Source organism: Magnolia sinica, chromosome 1, assembly GCF_029962835.1.
Source record: "Magnolia sinica isolate HGM2019 chromosome 1, MsV1, whole genome shotgun sequence".
In the NCBI taxonomy this organism is placed as follows: Eukaryota; Viridiplantae; Streptophyta; class Magnoliopsida; order Magnoliales; family Magnoliaceae; genus Magnolia; species Magnolia sinica.
Window position 1 is genome coordinate 16,776,660 of NC_080573.1, and position 17,964 is coordinate 16,794,623.

At 38.8% G+C, this 17,964-nt stretch overlaps 1 protein-coding gene across 4 annotated transcripts in view; it reads left to right on the top strand.

Moving 5' to 3' along the window:
- The window catches only part of LOC131241193 (nuclear-pore anchor-like), a 124,228-nt gene that overhangs the window by 45,232 nt on the left and 61,032 nt on the right, over nucleotides 1-17,964 (top strand). For 3 of the 4 annotated variants that reach the window (XM_058239915.1, XM_058239931.1, XM_058239939.1), the window contains exons 12-20: nucleotides 866-914; nucleotides 9,135-9,238; nucleotides 9,316-9,384; nucleotides 9,623-9,766; nucleotides 9,862-9,969; nucleotides 11,582-11,695; nucleotides 11,857-11,935; nucleotides 12,275-12,318; nucleotides 12,391-12,464. In XM_058239915.1, the coding sequence (XP_058095898.1) occupies nucleotides 866-914; nucleotides 9,135-9,238; nucleotides 9,316-9,384; nucleotides 9,623-9,766; nucleotides 9,862-9,969; nucleotides 11,582-11,695; nucleotides 11,857-11,935; nucleotides 12,275-12,318; nucleotides 12,391-12,464 (785 nt within the window). The remainder of the gene's footprint in view (nucleotides 1-865; nucleotides 915-9,134; nucleotides 9,239-9,315; nucleotides 9,385-9,622; nucleotides 9,767-9,861; nucleotides 9,970-11,581; nucleotides 11,696-11,856; nucleotides 11,936-12,274; nucleotides 12,319-12,390; nucleotides 12,465-17,964) is intronic. The other variant, XM_058239924.1, reaches the window with a different exon arrangement.

Genomic DNA, 17,964 nt, shown 5'->3' on the forward strand with positions numbered 1-17,964 from the left:
AATTATAATCTCCCTTGGGTGCCAGCTTTTTCTCAATCTTTGAATGTTTCCTTTCATCAAATTTCTAGGGAGGCCTCTTGTGTAGCTGATTCTGTTGCTAATAAAGGAGCCCTTGGAACTTCTCTAGAAGGGTGCAGCCACTCTGTTGTCGTAGTAGATCAATCTTAACATCCTACATTACCTAGTTGCATCAAGTTGTTACTTCGGTTAATCATACCTTTTATCTTGTAATCATGCCCAGTGAGCTTGTTTGGTATCACATGCCCCCTTTCTGGGTAATGTAAAGTGGTTAGCGAAAGTGCATGTTGGGCATGATTGTGTTGGCATTTGAGTTGTGTTTGGCAAAGATGTATTGGTATTTTCCCTGCTATTTATTGCAAACTGCTTGAGCATGTCTTTTCCACTTTTGGACCGATGGTGGTGGTATGTGTGTGCTTCCGTTCCAACCCAGGTGCTTGTTCTTATTATCCAAAATGTTGGAATTCTATGCATGTGTGCCTTACGCTCAGTGGCATGTCTCCACAACTCTCATTTGGTTGCTTGTGCTTGAAGGCGTGCATGTATTTATTGGGTTTTAGGGGTTTTGGGCCATGTTAGCATGGGGGTGTTGTGAGTGTTTGACTCTACAATGGCCAGTTCCAGAGTCAGGGGGGTGGTAAATGTCTGGTGTGCCATCAATCGTAAAACTTTTGCTAATATACTAATTAAATGCCAATCCTAATTAGTGGGAGAAGGGCTGAGATGATGATGCTGACAGCAACTTCTTTTCCCTGTTTTTTAAATCCTTTTTTCCCTTTATAACATTGTGTTTTAAATGAGTTTCATTGGTGTGAAATGCTTATTTATGGTTGTATTGCATCTGCAGGTTCTATATGAAATACAGGAGAAAGCTGAAGTCATTTTAGATGAACGAGGTGACTGCTTATTGTCATGCACACTTTCCTCAAATAGATAACTAAGATACATCTTTTCTTTCTTGTCGTCTAATGTTATAACATTCCTTCTTATTAGGCTGGCTTCTTTTCGTTTCCTATGCCTTTATTTATATTTCATATTGTCTCCTAGTTTTCTTTCTCCTTTTTTAGTATTGTTTGCTTGCTCGATTGTTAGTAGAGAAAATAGGTTTCCTCATTACGTTCTATGTTGATTTTGGTTCTGCCTAGTTTGAATAGCTGAAAGACAGCAAAGCTAACAATCTGAAGCATCCATGCATAGAATTGTTTACTACATTTCCATTAGGATATGGATAGATGGTTTATCAGACTCTCATTTCAGATATAGTCAGTGGCTTGTTAGACTTATCTTCCAGTAACTATGTATGTCCAACTGAAACCTGTCTAAACTCTCTCCACTTGCATGAATCAAACGCTGCAAATCCACCTCCAAGTACAGTATTATGAATCAGTCGTATTCGACTACAATCCAGCAAATTGTATCGATCTGCATCACATGCATTAATAATATATCCACCTCCAAGTACAGCACCTGCATGATTGATGGAGGTAATAAGCAAACAATGGCTACCTGCATGACTAATTAGCACACCAAGAATGGTATCTATAGGTAGTGAAACCTTTAGTTACCGTCATGTAGCCACGAGTATCATATCAACCTACAGGCTAGGTTAAGATACTTGTCATTTGCATCAACCTAAATCACTAATCGCAAAAACAAAAAAAGAAGAAAATAGAAAAAGAAAATCATTATACAAAGTTACAAACATTCACAAGGTAGGGAAATAATCAAAGGGGGAACTGCTTGATCCACCTTCCTAAACATATGTTTTCTCTGATACATTGAGAAAGCTTGGAAAGCCTCTTCTTTGGTTGGAACTAGTGGAAGTTGCATATACTTCTTTGCTTAGCTATAACATTCCTCTTAGGAAGAAAATATGCATGGTCATTGGCCTTCAAATATGACAAAATACTCTTTTTAGCCATTACCAATACATGAAACCTTGCATATTCAACAAAATAAGGGTACAAGAAAGTTCCTGCATGAATCTTTGCTAATAGTTTCTCCTAAAAAGAACGAGCTGGGATGCACAATCTCGAGCCTCAAAAGAGAAAACCATCTTGTACAATATATTCTCCTTGTCGCCCACTCTCCATTCTGGTCCAAATCTGCCCAAAATCCTAGTCGACGATATACATATCCACGAAGCAACCAAAGCCAACCAACTGGGCTTGCAATATAGTTACTAAGCTCCTCTTGCGACTCGATGCATCAATTGCCCAATTGTGTGCCTGCCTCATGCTTTAGAGTGAAGGAATTGCTGCAAACAAGATACCCATTACTCATGCTGCCGATTAAATTTCTGTTGCCCGTTTAAATATTTCAAAGCTTCATAATTGGAGAATAATACGAACCCGCGCTACACTTAGTAATGCCTCCAATGATGCAGAGCCTGTACAATTGTGTAGAACCCCACGTCATATGTAGAGTACCACACTCTTGGACCATTTAGCTTCTCATTGTAAAAAGTTGTGGGCCGGTTATCTTGGCTGAATACTGCCACGATGCCAATGTAGGATGCGTCACAACCTACCTAGAACACCTTCTCAAAGTCCGACGAAGTTAATACAAGTGCCTCCGTCAACTTCTTCTTCACTGCTTCAAAACTTTTTTGTGTTGATGTTGACCACCTAAACTATCCTTTTTTTTGGAGCAATCTATCAAAGGAGCTGCCAATGAACGAAAATTTCTTATGTATCTGCGACATAAAGTAGTCACTCGAAGGAAACTTTGTACATCACGTACTTAGGTATGGGTCATTCCCGCACTGCTTGCACCTTCTCTTGATCTACACTAATACCATTTGCACCCACCACATAGCTAAGAGCCCAACCCGCTCCATTCCCAAATTACATATATATTTTTTTAAAGATTAACATTTAACAACTCTAAGCTCAAAGTGTCTCATGCATTCCGTAGATGATGCATATGGGTGCACATATTCAAACTATAGATTGGGATGTCATCAAAATATTCCACTCTAAACTTTCCAATGTAGGGTGGTTGCACTTGGTTCACTACCTTCATGAACGTCCTTGGTGCATTAGAGAGATCATAAGGTATTACCAACCATTCGTAAAATCCCTCCTGCGTTTTAAACGCGGTCTTCTACTCATCACCCAGTGGATCTGAATCTATCCGTTATGTAGGCCTATTTAAAAAAAAAGATCTTCGCACCCAAAAGCATATCCAACATGTCATCCAATCAGGGTATCAGAAACCAATATTTTATGGTGATTTTGTTGCTTGCCCTACTATCAATGTACATCTTGCATGTGCCATCCTTTTTAGCAGCTAGTAGAGTTGGAATTGCATGTGGGCTCAAACTCTCCTTAATGTGCCCCATTTCTATTAACTCGGTGACTTGCTGTTTTAACTCATCCTCCTCTTTTGCGCACATCCTGTAGGCTGCTTCATTGGGTAAGCTCAACCCCGATAATAAGTCAATGCATTGTTGGATATCTACAATGATCCCAAAGGTACCTCATCTAAGAATGCAATTTTGTATTCACCAACTAGGGTTACCATCGATTTACTCACAAGGGTGGTAGCACTAGCATTTTTTCTAATTAACACATAAACCATATCATGGCCCTCAATTTCCTCTAGAAACTTTTCATGGGATAGAAGACTGGTGTCTCTTGGAGATAGCTTATCTGAGAATACATCTTTGTATTCGCCAACTTGGGTTTCGCTTGGGTCCTCTCTGGGTTTCAAAATTATTTTATGATTATCTTTCATGAATGTGTATACATTTTTTCAACCATCCTGAATGGTCCGCCTATCGTACTGCCATGGTCGGCCTAACATTATGTGGGCACACATCCATCCCTTGGATTATATGACCAACCACACAATGTCATGATAAGTTTTACCAATAGTGAATGAAACTAAACAACGACGGGAAACCTTTACCTTGTTACCTTGTTTAAACAATGAAGTTTGTATGGAACCGAATACCTCTCGATCTTCAATTGGAGCTTTATACTACCTCTTCTGAGATGACGATGTTACAACCAGCCCCTTTGATGATCACTCCGCATATTTTTCCGTTCATTGTACAACTTGTATACAAGATATTAGTCCGCAATCAATCATGTTTTTTAGGCAACTTAGGTGCAAGAAGAGCCTTTCAGATCACTAACGTCTTCAAACCATCACTATATATCCCATAATCTCCATTGTCAATATCATAATCTGCATCATACGTTCCCTCTGTGGTCTCACCCTCATCGTCAATTGATTGTTCCTCCATAACGGTTTTAGAACTACAGGCCAAATTGACTCCTAGCTTCCAACATTCAGAGGATATATGCCCAAATTGGATGCTTTTCTAACTTGTCCTTCCGGCTGCCCTGTTCTTTCCAAATCCGCGACCCGGACGCTGGAGTGGTGTTTTTGGCTTGGCTCGAGCACGCCATGGGCTTATTACTATTGCCTCAATTACCAGTAGTTTAATTAGAAGCTTCCGTGCGACTATGCTTAGTCTTATTCCTCATTTCCGCCGAGGAGGCTTGCTTGCATGCTTCCACAACTGTAAACACCGACTGAATTCTCCCAACTACTTTGCAATAGTAGGTTGAAACCCATCCATTAAACGTGAGATTAGCTCCTCGATCTCGGATAAATTATTCCAAGCCACTAGATGATGGAATTCTTCGGCGTACTCCTTTACGATCGTCCCCCTTGTTGGATATGTTGTAATCGCTGGAAGAGACTGGGCAATCTATGGGAGGAAAGGGCTTCATCATGAGAAACTTCATCGTCTCCCATGTTTTCACCTTGGACTTTCCGCTCCTATATCGGTTGGCCTCAACCTATTCCTATCACAATGAAGCTATACCTTTCAACTTCATGGCGATTATTTTCACTTTTTTTTCTTCTTCTTTCACATCTCTGTAATCAAAGATCCTTTCCATTGCATCAATCTAACCTAGAAAATTGTTCCCATGCATGCTATCATGATACTTAGGGACTTCCACCTTCACTTCCAATGCCTTACTTCGATCATAATGATTCCCCGTTCTTTTCTCTTGTTGCTGCTCAACAAATGGAGCCTCATGATGAAATGTGTTTATATCACTCCCACTTGACTCATCATCATCGTCTTTCTAAGTCGGTAATTCATTCCTTGCTAATTGTTTAGCATGTTGTTTGTAGATTGTCTGCATTTGCCTCTCTAACATGTTAAATCTCTTTTCTACTAGATTTGCATTTTCCTCATTCATTATTCCTCGTGTACCATGGTCTCTATGCGGCATCATCGCAGAATAGGAAGCTCATGCAAGAACGTAACAATGGCGAAAACGAAGGCTCTGGTATCAATTTGATGTAGCCAATGAAGGAGAGTTGTCACTCGCATGGTTATTGTCAAACCAGTGTTCGAAATATCGGTATCGCGTAATGTATCGCACCCTTGGGATACAGATACGTATCGGTTATCGCACGGGAAATATCGTTTGTATTGCGTAATTTATCGCACTTTTTGGGAAACGTGGGGAAACATTGGGAAAATGGTTGAATTTTTCAATGAAACTTCACGGATTATTAAAAAAGACCTTAATACACACTTTTAAATCATAAAGTCTTAAAAAAGAAGTGCGCATAGTAGGTTTCCTTTGTATAGGTCCTAAGCTATGCGTTGTCCGATTGAACTAAGATAAATATATTCAGTATCCACCTCGTCCATCCGTTTTTTCATATCATTTTAAGACATTATCCAAAAAATAAAGCAGATCCAATAATCAGGTAGATCATACCATAGGAAACAATGGTGATTGACCATTAGTGGGCCACAAATGTTTTGGATCAAGCTGATAATAGTTTTTTTCTCTTCATTCAAACTTATGTGAAGTTATCAGCAGGTTGAATGCCTAATAAAATATAGGAAAAAATAAGGTGTACCCTAAAAAGTTTTTAATGGTACCTTGTTCAACTACCACTGTTTCCTTAAGTATGGTCCACTTGATATTTGGATCTTCTTAATTATTGGGATCATGCAGTAAAATGATCTGAAAAAATGGATGGACAAAGTGGATATAGAATACACATGTCAAGTTGGGTACCACGGTAGGAGCTGTATGGTCTTGGGTGAGGCTAGGGTCTCGCCTAATCTACTTCCTGCATTGCACTTAAATACGCTCTTATAATACTGAATAAACTTTGTTGGGCCCATCGTGAATGTACATGGTTTATCCACGTCGGCCATCCGTTTTTCTAGCTCATTTTAGGGGTTGAGCACAAATTTGAAATACATACAAAGCTCAAATAGACCACACGAAACAGTAGGAATAATGATTTTCACTGTTGAAACGTTCCTGGGACCTACAGTGATGTTTATTTTTCATCTAACCTGTTCATAAGATCACAAAGACATGGATGAAGGACAAGAACAAAGATCAGCTTGATCCAAAACTTCTTTGGCCCCCAAGGATTTGTTAACGATAGCCGTCCAATTTGCACTATTCTCTATGGTGTGGTCCACTTGAGCTTTGGAAATGCTTCATTTTTTAGGCTAAAACCATAAAATTATATGGTAAAATGGATGAACAGAGTGGATAAAATATATGAATTATAGCGGGCCCCACAAAATTTACAAAGTACATTGCCCACTACGCCTTCCCAGCACACTGGAAATACGGGCACTGACTGACGCCGATTTCCTGCTAAGTTCCTGCGCTCGAAACCTATGTGGGGCCACTATGATGTTTGTAAGAAATCCACCTCGTCCATATGTTTTTTGAGCTTATTTTAGAACTTTACAGCAAAAGTGAGTAGGATCCAAGACTAAAGTGGGCCGCACTAAAGGAAAAGGTGGGTAGGGAAATTCCTACCGTTGAAACCTCCCTGGGGTCGACGGTGGTGTTTACATGCCATCCATATTGTTCATAACGTCATTCCTACTAGGATGAATTGAAAATACAAATATTGGTCTGATTCAAAACTTCTGTGGCCCCACGAATATTTCAAGTGTGGACGATTAATCCTCACGTTTTTGGCGCACTTGAGTATCGAATCTTGCTCATTTTTGACCCCATGTCCTAAATTGTTCTCAAAAAACGGATGGACGGAGTGGATTCCTCACAAACATCATAGTAGGCCCCACCTATGGTTTCAAGCGCAGGAGCTTCCTTTGAAAACCCTTTCGCAGGAAATTTGCATCCAGCGCTGACACTCCTCAAGCTCGAGTTGTACTAACATTTCAAAGTCACATGGCACATCAATAATGTATTTATTATATCTACATCGTTCATGAATTTGGAGAAATCATTTCATATCATGAACTCAAAAATGATTAATATCCAAAGCTCAAGTGGACCACACCACAAATAACAATGGGGACTGATTCTCACAGTTAAAACATTCGTAGGGCCTACCATAATGTTTATTTTCCATTAAATCTGTTAATTAGGTCACATAGACCTGGTGAAGAAGAAAAATAAATATCATATTGATCCAAAACTTCTGTGACCCCCAAAATGGTTTCAATGGTAGACATTCAATCTCCCACTGCTGTTTGCAGTGTGGTCCACTTGATCTTTGGATTTGTCTTATTTTTAGGCTCAAGCCTTAAGAAGAGTTCGCCAAATGGACGAACGGTTTGGATATAACACATACCTCATGATGGGACCCACAGAGCTTGGTGACGTCAACACACCAGTAAACTCGGTGGTGCACAGTACTCCAGTTCCTTAAAAGGGGGGCTCGGCTGCCCTTTTTTTAAACAGAGACATTTTGTAATAAGGCTGGAACCCTAAAATTTCAACAAAATCTCACGAATCGGCTAGGATTTCGACAGATTTCTCTCCAAAATCGGAGATTTTATTTGCGGTAACCTACGAATGGCGCTTTGATTTGAATGTCGCATCAAATGGAGGCTTCCGATCATGGAGATCTTTTCTACAGGTACCAAAATCCATCATCTGGCCTTTTTTTTTTTCCCCCGATTTTTTCGGATAATGACGCTTTCCCGAATGATATTTGGCATTTTTTTTTTCTTTTTTCTTTTTGGTCTCTTTCGAAGGATTTCGTATCGTTGGACCGCGATACCGATAATATCGGCCGATAGTATCGATATTTCGAACACTGTGTCAAACCGTAGCACCAAAAATCACACTCCAAAACAAGCCCAATCCAAGAATAGAGATTCTTTAGCGTAAAAGATTGGAAAATCAATGCAAAACCAGCGAATAATCACGAAGTTGATGGCCTAGATCACACGCCCCACTTGTCAAGGCTTAAGCTTACTCAAAACCCTATAAAACGGGTTGACGCCAATGCATGTAGAAGAGAAAAACCAAAAAGCCATTAGATGGCTTTTCTTTATTGAGTTTTATATGAGGGAAATAGAAGATAAGCCCTAGCACTGATCTTGGTTGTACATCAAGCATAATCTTAGGGCTAGATGTTATATTCTCATCCTTACAATCTTAACTTAAAGGAAAAAAAAAAGGCCTTAGATACCCCTACCTACTTAATTGAAACATAAACAAAACAAAGTAAACCATAATTCGTCCAAAAATAATGTCAAATTCGTAACATAAAGTAAACGCCACTACTAGTACCTCTTATGGACCATAAAAGTGTGCCAAAGGTACTACTACTATATGTAGTCCATTGACAGATCTATGTTGTATCTGTCCCATTATGGAAGGTATTTGTGCCTCTTTCCATGATCTAATCCATTCCAATATTCAGCAAGTGTATTAGCCCAATCCATGAGCATCTAGTTGTCCATGTCCTCATCAAATTGCCATGCCCACATTATGATCAGGTTCTTTATTTTCTCAAAGATTTTCCCTTCTTCTACTCTTTGACCTTAAATATCCTCTTACTATGCACGGCCAAGAAATTATCGTTAATGAAAATCTTGTGCAGATTCTTCATGATGATGCTTGTATGCAGTATCCATGCACTGGCAGTATCTAATTATTGAGTTGATATAGTCAGACTGTGACATAAACATTTCAGTGACTTAGCTTCATTTAGATTGACATTCTGTGTCCAGTTTGATTGCCAGGAGGTCTGAGGTTCTTTAGAATGAAATCTTCCTTGTGATGTCATTTCTTTTTGATGACTTCTATTCAAAGTATTGATCAGAATCATTTTGCTTACCTCAGCGGAACATGAGAGAATGGTGGAAGCATATAATTTGATGAATCAGAAATTGCAGCAGTCGCTTTCTGAGCATGCTAATTTTGAGAATACCATCAGGGAATTGAAGGTATATGATCTTTTGAGTGGTTAGCTGAGTGACCCCATTGTTTTATTATTCTTTCGTTCACTTGGTTGTTTTTCCAGGCCATGTTGAGGAGGCAAGAGCGAGATTATGATGTAGCTCATAAAGAGATACTTGACCTCCAAAAGCAGGTAATAGAACATGCAATTTTTCCGCTAATATTTTTCCATGCCATTTATGGCTTATGCATTCCTCTTTATGTCAAGGTGATGTAAAATTGCAATGAGAATACTTCATAGTTCCATGTGACTCTCGTAAGATGAACTACTAGTTTTTAAGTAATTTATTTGTTATGTGGTTAAAAATACAAAATGCATATTCCTACAACTAGTGATGTACTCTGTTGATTTTTGGGAGCTGATATCTCAGGTTACAGTTCTTCTCAAGGAATGTCAGGATACCCAATTCCGATGTGGGGCAGGAAATCAGGTCTTTCCTGATGATTTCCCTGCTGCCCATGTGGTTGAGGTGGATGATGAGACAGAAGCTGACAAGGTTATTTCCGATCGTCTTGTGAGTAATTTGTTTTTAAGCATAAATTTAAATAATCTCTCTGCAAGTTTGGGCCAGTAAATCCTTGACCTTACTTTTTTATTGAATGAATGAAGCAGTTGACTTTTAAGGATATAGAAGGATTAGTTGAGCAGAATGTCCAGCTTCGAAGTCTTGTCCGCAGTCTTTCCAACCAGAATGACCAAAGAGATGTGGAGTTAAGGGTAAGTTTGACAATCTTGTGCTGATGATTTTGTCAATTATTGGATCACTTTCAGTTTCAATCTTATTGTTTCTTGGAAAAGGATTTTGACCACCATATTTTATTTATCAGAAAAAAAATTTGGACTATTGTATTTGGATTATTATATTATGTGATGCAGGACACATGATTTAATGCTGGCATGCAACGTCGAGATTATGAAAGAGTCCATAAAGTAATTCAATTAACAAAAGATGCCAACTTACCAATTAATTAAGAGTAAACAATTGGTAATAAAATATGATTTAACTTAAATCACTTGCCCGCATGCTAATAAATCACATAAATCAATTAAAACTAGGACCGATGAAAGGATAGAACTTCCAATTTAGCATAGGCATGTTCCACATTCAATGGACAAATTTGTAGGTTTTATGATTAGGGTTAGGAAAGGGAAAAATCTGAAATTAGGAAAATTATGGTTCATGGGAATTGAGGATTTTGGAATTAGGGTTTTTATAAATTGGGAAAAATAGGAAATTGAAGATCCAGAGTTTAAAAGGTTGTAATGGGAATGAAAAGAGGAAGACAAGAGAAGAAGAAGAAGAATACCTTGGGGAATCGACCACCAAACAAGTTTGTACCCTTCCACAATTCAATTGGAAGGGAGGGTTTTTTTTTTTTTTTTTTAAAATTTTAAATATAAAAAAACTTAGAAAACAATGAGGAAAATTCCTTCACACGAGAGCTTCTGTCTTCTTTTTTTCTTCTCCATAACACTACTAGGGTTGGAACTCACTCTCCTTGTGGTTTTATAATTAAAAAATTCGGAATTAAAATTCAGCATAATTACAACTATGCCACTCATTAAGTAAAGTGACTCATCATCCAAAATAAGAAAACTAAAACATATATTATCAATCTCAACCATCAAATTACTCCTAAAAATAACAAAAACCATAAATAAAGTAAGATCAGAGTACAAGAGGCCCAGATCTAAAAGATCTGGTGGCCCGATGGCCCGATTGACAAGATCCAACGGTCGGATCAACACGAAATAGAAATCCTATAACTAAAATAATTTCCTAAGCAGCCTACATGCATCATCCCAAGGTGAGGTCTTCCTGATGCACGTCCAATGCATGTGGGGCCTTCAAAATGGCCTGATGGGCCCCATCTGGAACTTGTCTCCCATCCACAAAGAAAGCCGCACTGACGTGGGTGGTCGTCTCCATTTCCGGTACACCCGAGTAGGTCCTCTGATGTCCCCATCATTATGTTTCTCAACTAATACTATAGGGAGGCAGCATTTTTCTGTTTTTGATAATATCTCGATGTGGAGTCTACATTGAGTTCATTAGTTGAGCTGGCAGTGCACTCTCCAACTAGGGTCAAGTCAACTCCCACTTGGGTGCTGGTTTCGGTCCTTCCTGAACCAAGTAATCTGCCAATCCTTCAAAAAATAAAATGGAATCTACGTAATCTGCAAAAGTGCACATAGAATAATTTTATTCACATGTACAGATTCTATTTTTACAATTTTTTTTTTTTTTTTTTTTTTTTTTTCTTTTTGGCTTTCTTATGCACTGAAACATAGCTGATATTTAGTTAGAACCCCCTCTATGGATATCCAGGAGAGCTTTGAAATGGAGCTCCAAAAGCGTACTGATGAGGCTTCATCCAAAGTAGCAGCTGTGTTAAAAAGGTCTGAGGAGCAAGGGCGCATGATAGAGTCACTTCACAGTTCTGTAAGTCTTTCCCCTCAGATCTGTTCTGTTTTCATCATTTACATCAAATTTCCACTGTCTGGTCGATGAATAGTTTTACTTGTGTGCTGAACCAATAGGTAAGTCTTAAGAGTTTCTGGTGTTGTAATGCTTGAAAGTAGTATTACTGTTTTCTTTCACAGGTTGCAATGTACAAGAGACTATATGAAGAGGAGCTTAAAACTCGTGCCTCTTGTCATAATTCTGTGGAAGCTAATACAGGTTTAACCTTTGCCATTTGTGTGTGAACTGTGAACTTGTTAGTGCATTTGTCATTATAGGTTAAAATGTGTTTGAGTTTACGTCTGATCATGATTAAAATGTCTAGAAACGGGACCTAGCTAGTGAAGATAAAATTAAGAACTACAGATGGTCATAGCAGAAATACTTTGAAGTAAGAGCAGAAATACTAAAATGCTCCTGACATAGAATCATAGCAGAATTACTAAAATGCTCCTGACATAAAATGATGAACTACAGAGAAAGCAAGTTCAGCAATACATATTGGCTTTTAATAGATGCTTCGTTTGGCCCACATAATTGATATGGTGATCTTTGCAGAGGATGGAAGGAAGAACCTTATGCTTCTATTTGAAGATTCTCAGGTAAGACATTAATTGAGCATGGACATGCAGTATTTTCTCAATGATCCTGACATTTTGTGAAAATATTTGCAGGCTGCTACAAAGAAGGCTCTTGAGCAGGCTGTTGAACGTGCTAGAAGTCTTGAAGAGGATTTAGCTAAATCTAGGTAGAACTAATGCAATTCCATGCTGTTAGCCTGTTACCCTTGATGTTTGGCTTAATTGCTTTGGTAGCTTCTGCTGAATGGAGAATGCACATTGTTTCATGTCTTCCGTAATGTCTGGTGGTGCTGTACACTTATCTTCCCTTTCTTTTCGGAAGTCTATGAGATTTTGGTCTTTTTTGGTGCTGAGATGCGTTTCCGTACTTGAATGCCAACTTTAGCTGCCATACTTGGGCATGGAATTATGAAAGTTGACTTGCATTTATCTGCTCATAATTTTCTTTTCCTCATTGATATTTTCATCTACCCATAAGTTCATAACACCAATCAGTATGCTGATACTTGATTGGATGCTTGGTCGCATTTGCCGTCTTTGTGAAATATTGTCCATGTGCATGACTATAAAAGGGGTTTGGTGCTAATGACACTATAGAAGGGATTGGATTCTCATGTAGGGTCACTTGTTCTTTGTTGGCTCAGCCATTTAGACATGGCGTAACATTTTTTTTAGCATAAGATGGATTTGACCTTTTTGAAATTGTTTCTTAAATGTTTCTGCTGGTCATCTGTTTGTCATAAACATGGAACCTTGTCTATTGAGTTTGTTATCCAATATACCTTATGGCTATAACAGAATAGAACTACACAGATAACTGATCATTAAGTGGTTAAATTCTAGATAAATTATGAAATTGAAAATTTTGTTTAGATGGCTGTATATGGTTTTCCCTAGATAATATTTGAAAGGTTCTTGACATCTGAAAATTTTCCAGATGTTAAATATTGAGTGATGTGGATCTGTTTTGGTGGCCCTCTCTTTCTTTCTATGGAGGATTTGGGAATGGGATGTTGCAATCTGCTGCTTGCTAGTTGAGACCATTGTTTGAATTATCTTCGATATTATCGAAATATCTCCAATATTATCTTTATCTCCAGGTCAGCGATACCGATAACATTGGTATCGATACCGATAATGATGGTAGTATCAGAAATTCTAGGTATTAGCAATCTATCACTAAGTATCGCCAACGTATCAATATCGCTAATGTAATCGCCAATATTTTCAACTATGTAAATTCTAGGTGTCGCTTGTATTGCCAATGCATCAATATCGCCAATGTATCGCCAATATTTTCGACTATGTAAATTCTAGGTAATGCTTGCATCATAAGTGTATCGACAATATTTCAATAGTAATTTTTTTTTTTTTTTTCATGGGCATATGGTTGTATGTAATGTTCAATTCGTCATTGATTATATCTCGATATTATTAATATCGCAACATGCACGATATTGAGACCACAATCTTTCGTTTCCTTTCTAATTATTGATGATTTCTTGGTGAAATATCATGTGTTGTTGATATTTTGTAATATCGATGGATGTTTGGATGGAAGGTTGGATAGTTAAATAGGCCGGATGGGATGGTTGGACTGATTTCTTACAATAACACATGCTTTTAAGGCCCCATTAAATGGAAACTTGTTATGTATGTATTCTTTTTGCAATTTTTTTTTCTAAATATGCAATTATGTACATTTTAACATCTCCAAAAGTTTCTCTGAAAATTCCACCATTTTCCCCATGTTTCTCCGCATTTCCGATTATCAGCGATATTATCGGTGATATCGATATTGTTTTTGTATCCCTGACTAGCGAAACTTGTAGCGATACCGGTCCACTTAAGCTTTGGTTCGGCCTTGTTCTTTGGTTTGTGCCCTAAAATGATCTCTAAATGTATGGACGGTGTGGATAGATCACATACATCATGGTGGGGCCCACAGTCAGGGTACCACTCACATCGCTGGTCCCATGTGTAGCGCAGATTGGGGAGTACCCCAACTCCGAGCGTGGCTTTGGTGGATCCATTCGATGGATTCCTAACTGTGGGGCCCACTGTGATGTATGTGTCTTACATCCACGCCGTCCAACCCGTTGGTAAGGTCACAAAGACTTGGATGAAGAGACCACACAAATATCAACTTGATCAAAAACTTTTGTGGCCCATGGAAAGTTTTTAATGGTCGACTACCACTGTTTCTTGTATTATGGTCCACCTGAGATTTGGATTTGCTTTAATTTTGGGACTATGCTCTAAAATGAGTTTTAAAAAACAGATGGGCGATGTGGATATGAGCAAAATAAATTACAGTGTGCCCCACGGTCAAGTTCCCACTAGATCCACCGAAGCTGCGCCCCAACTTCGTAGGAAGGGGATTGCGTGCTGAGTAACTCATACTGAGTAAGCTCTGTGGGGCCCACCGTGATTTATGTATTTTATCCTCTCCATTCATCCATTTTATCAGATAATTTTATGGCTTGAGCTAAAAAAAGAAGCATATCTAAAGATCTAGTGGACCACACCACATGAAACAGTGTGAATTGAATGTCTACCGTTGAAAAATTCTTAGGGGCCACGCAAGGTGTCCCGTATCCGTTACAATACGGCTGTATCGACCGATACGTAATGGTAACGGCTGACACTGTTATGCGATACGGGGTCGAAACGGCCGTTACGAAATTCCGTGACCGTGACGGCTGTTACGGGCCTTGAAAAAAAAAAGAAGAAAAAAACTAACTTTTTTCGTTTCTTTTCTTCTTCTTCTTCTCTTTCTTCTTCTTCTTCTTCTTCCTCTTCTCGGACAGCTGCGGCTGCGGCTCTTTTTCTTCTTCTTCTTCTCCTCTCTCTCTCTCTCTCTCTCTCTCTCTCTCTGTTCTTTCCCTCTTTCCCTCTCTCCCCCCTTTTTTTTTTCGCAGGTGTACCACACAGCTTAGCTGTTGTAATAGGTACGTGTCACGCTAACACGAGCGCTAACAGTCCTCGAGCTCCGAGTTGTACGAACGGTTCAAAGGAGATCAAAGTTACATGGGCTTCACAGCGATGTATTTATTATATCTACACCGTTCATCTATTTTTAAATATCATTCTAGAGCATTAGCCAAAAAATGAATCGTATCCAAAGATCGTCTGGACCACACCAAAAATAGCAGCGAGATGATGATTTTCACCGTTAAAAAATTTGTAGGCTCACCGTAACATTTATTTTCCATCCAATCTATTCAAAAGGTCAAAAGGACCTGAATGAAGAGGAAAAACAAATTTCATATTGATCAAAAAGTTCTGTGATCCCAAAAAGGGTTTCAATGGTAGACGTTCAATCCCTCACTGCTTTTTGCAGTGTGGTCCACTTGATAATTAGATTTGTATTATTTTTCGTGTCAAGCCTTAAGACGAGCTCGTCAAATGAATGGACGGTTTAGATATAACATATACCTCATGATCAGACCCACATGACTTGCTTGCGTCAAATGAATGGACTGGTACGCGTTACGCAGCACGTTGCACAATTTAATAAAATTGTATACGTGCCACATGGGCCCCACCATGCTGTATGTTTTTTATCCATGCCGTCCATCCATTTTGCCACATCATTTTAGATTATGATTCAAAAAATTAGTAAGATCCAAATCTCAGGTGGACCACAGCATATGAAATAGTGGTTATAGAATGCTCACCATTAAAAATTTCTTAGGGTCCACTGTAATGTTTATTTTCCATCTAACCTGTTAATTTATTTGGCAAAATGGATGGACGGTATGGATATAACACATTTATCACGGTGGGGCCCAAAAAACTTTGACACTTGTGTGCTACACTTCACAATCCGAGTCCCGCCTAATTCGAGCTTTGGATCTGCCTCATTTTTGGGCTCATGCCCTAAAATTATTTGGCAAAATGGATGGACGGTGTGGATATAACACATTCATCACGAGTGGGGTCCAAAAAACTTTGACACTCGTGTGCTACACTTCACAATTTGAGTCCTACCTAATTCGGGCCCTTAAAAAATTGTACACGAGACATGTATTAACCTAAAATTTACCAATTAAATTATGGACTGTAATTGCTAACTCAAAATGCCAAAATCAAATTGTTTGAATAGTTTTAATTATTAATTTGTGGACGCTTATTTTTTAAAATAGGGCCTTTTGGTTTTTTTTTTTTTCATGATTCACTATCCAATAAATGTCCACCAATTCAGAAGTGGGATAATGCCAATAAATTGCATGAATTTGAGGCTGATTTGGGGCATGGATTGGTCCTCCAAGTCAGCCCCAAATTGGCAACGCGATCTACCTGAATTTAATTTCATTTTTTAAAAGAACTATTGGGAGAAATGATATCAAATTGTTTAGTATATAAATTAGATATTTAGAAAATTAAATATATGAATTTTGTAGTCAAATTCAGGTTATCTAGTTCATAAATTCATCAGACAGTCTGATACAACTTCTCACCAAAGAGTGGACCGTTACACCACCATAAACATGTTCCAATTTATAAACGAACGCATATTTGGAATGCTTAGAATATTCCGGATTTAATCCATATTTTTTCATATTTTTTTGGCAAAAACAAAATTTTGCGCCGTTACGGGCCGTTACGCCCCCGTATCCGTATCGGTTTCGGAGGGCACCGTTACGCCAACCGATATCGATACGGGATACCTTGGGGCCACAGATGTTTTCAATCAAGCCGATATTTGTTTTTCCCCTTTATCCAGGTTTGTGTGACCTTATGAACAACTTGGATCTCAAATAAACATCATGGTGGGCCCTAGGAAGGTTTCAACAGTGGGTGTCATTGTCCCCACCATTTTCTGTGGTGTGGTCTACTTGAGCTTTGGATCGGCATAATTCTTTTGCTCATGCCCTAAAATGATCTTTCCAAATTGATGGATGGTGTGGATACAATACATCATGGTGGGGCCCGCAGTCAGGTTGCCACCCACATAGCTGTTCCGTGTCGCACGTGGATTGGGACATACACGGATTGCCTACTGATGTTGCCCCTAACCACAATGTATATGTTATATCCATGCCATTTATCTATTTTTCCATATTATTTTTGGGCGTGATCCAAAAAATGAGCAAATCCTAATCTCAAGTGGACCACACGACAAGAAGTAAGTTGTGATTGAACGACCACCATTAAAAAACTTCTAAGGGCCCAGCGTAATGTTTATTTTCCATCCAACCTGTTTATTAGGTCACAAAGACCTTGATGAAGTGAAAACACAAATATCAGCTTCATCTATAGACTTGTCATTCAACGGTTGTGGCCCTAAGAAGTTTTTAATGGTGGGCGTTCAATTTCCACTGTTTCCTGTGGTGTGGTCCACATGAGATTTTAATCTACCTCATTTTTGGCATTATGGTATAAAATTATTTGGGAAAATGGATGGAAGGAGTGGATAAAACACACACATTATGGTGTGATCCACAGAGCACCATCCAGTAGATACTGGCTACTAACAACATCAGTAGGCAATTTGCGTCCCGCTAGGACCTAGCTAGAGACGGACGGTCCTATAGGGCTTGTGGTGGTTCACCATGATGTTTATGAGAAATCCAGTCCATCCAACTTTTTTGCTAGAGCATATTAGGGCATGTGCCCAAAAAGCAGACAGATCCAAAGCTCAAGTGGGCCACACGACATGAA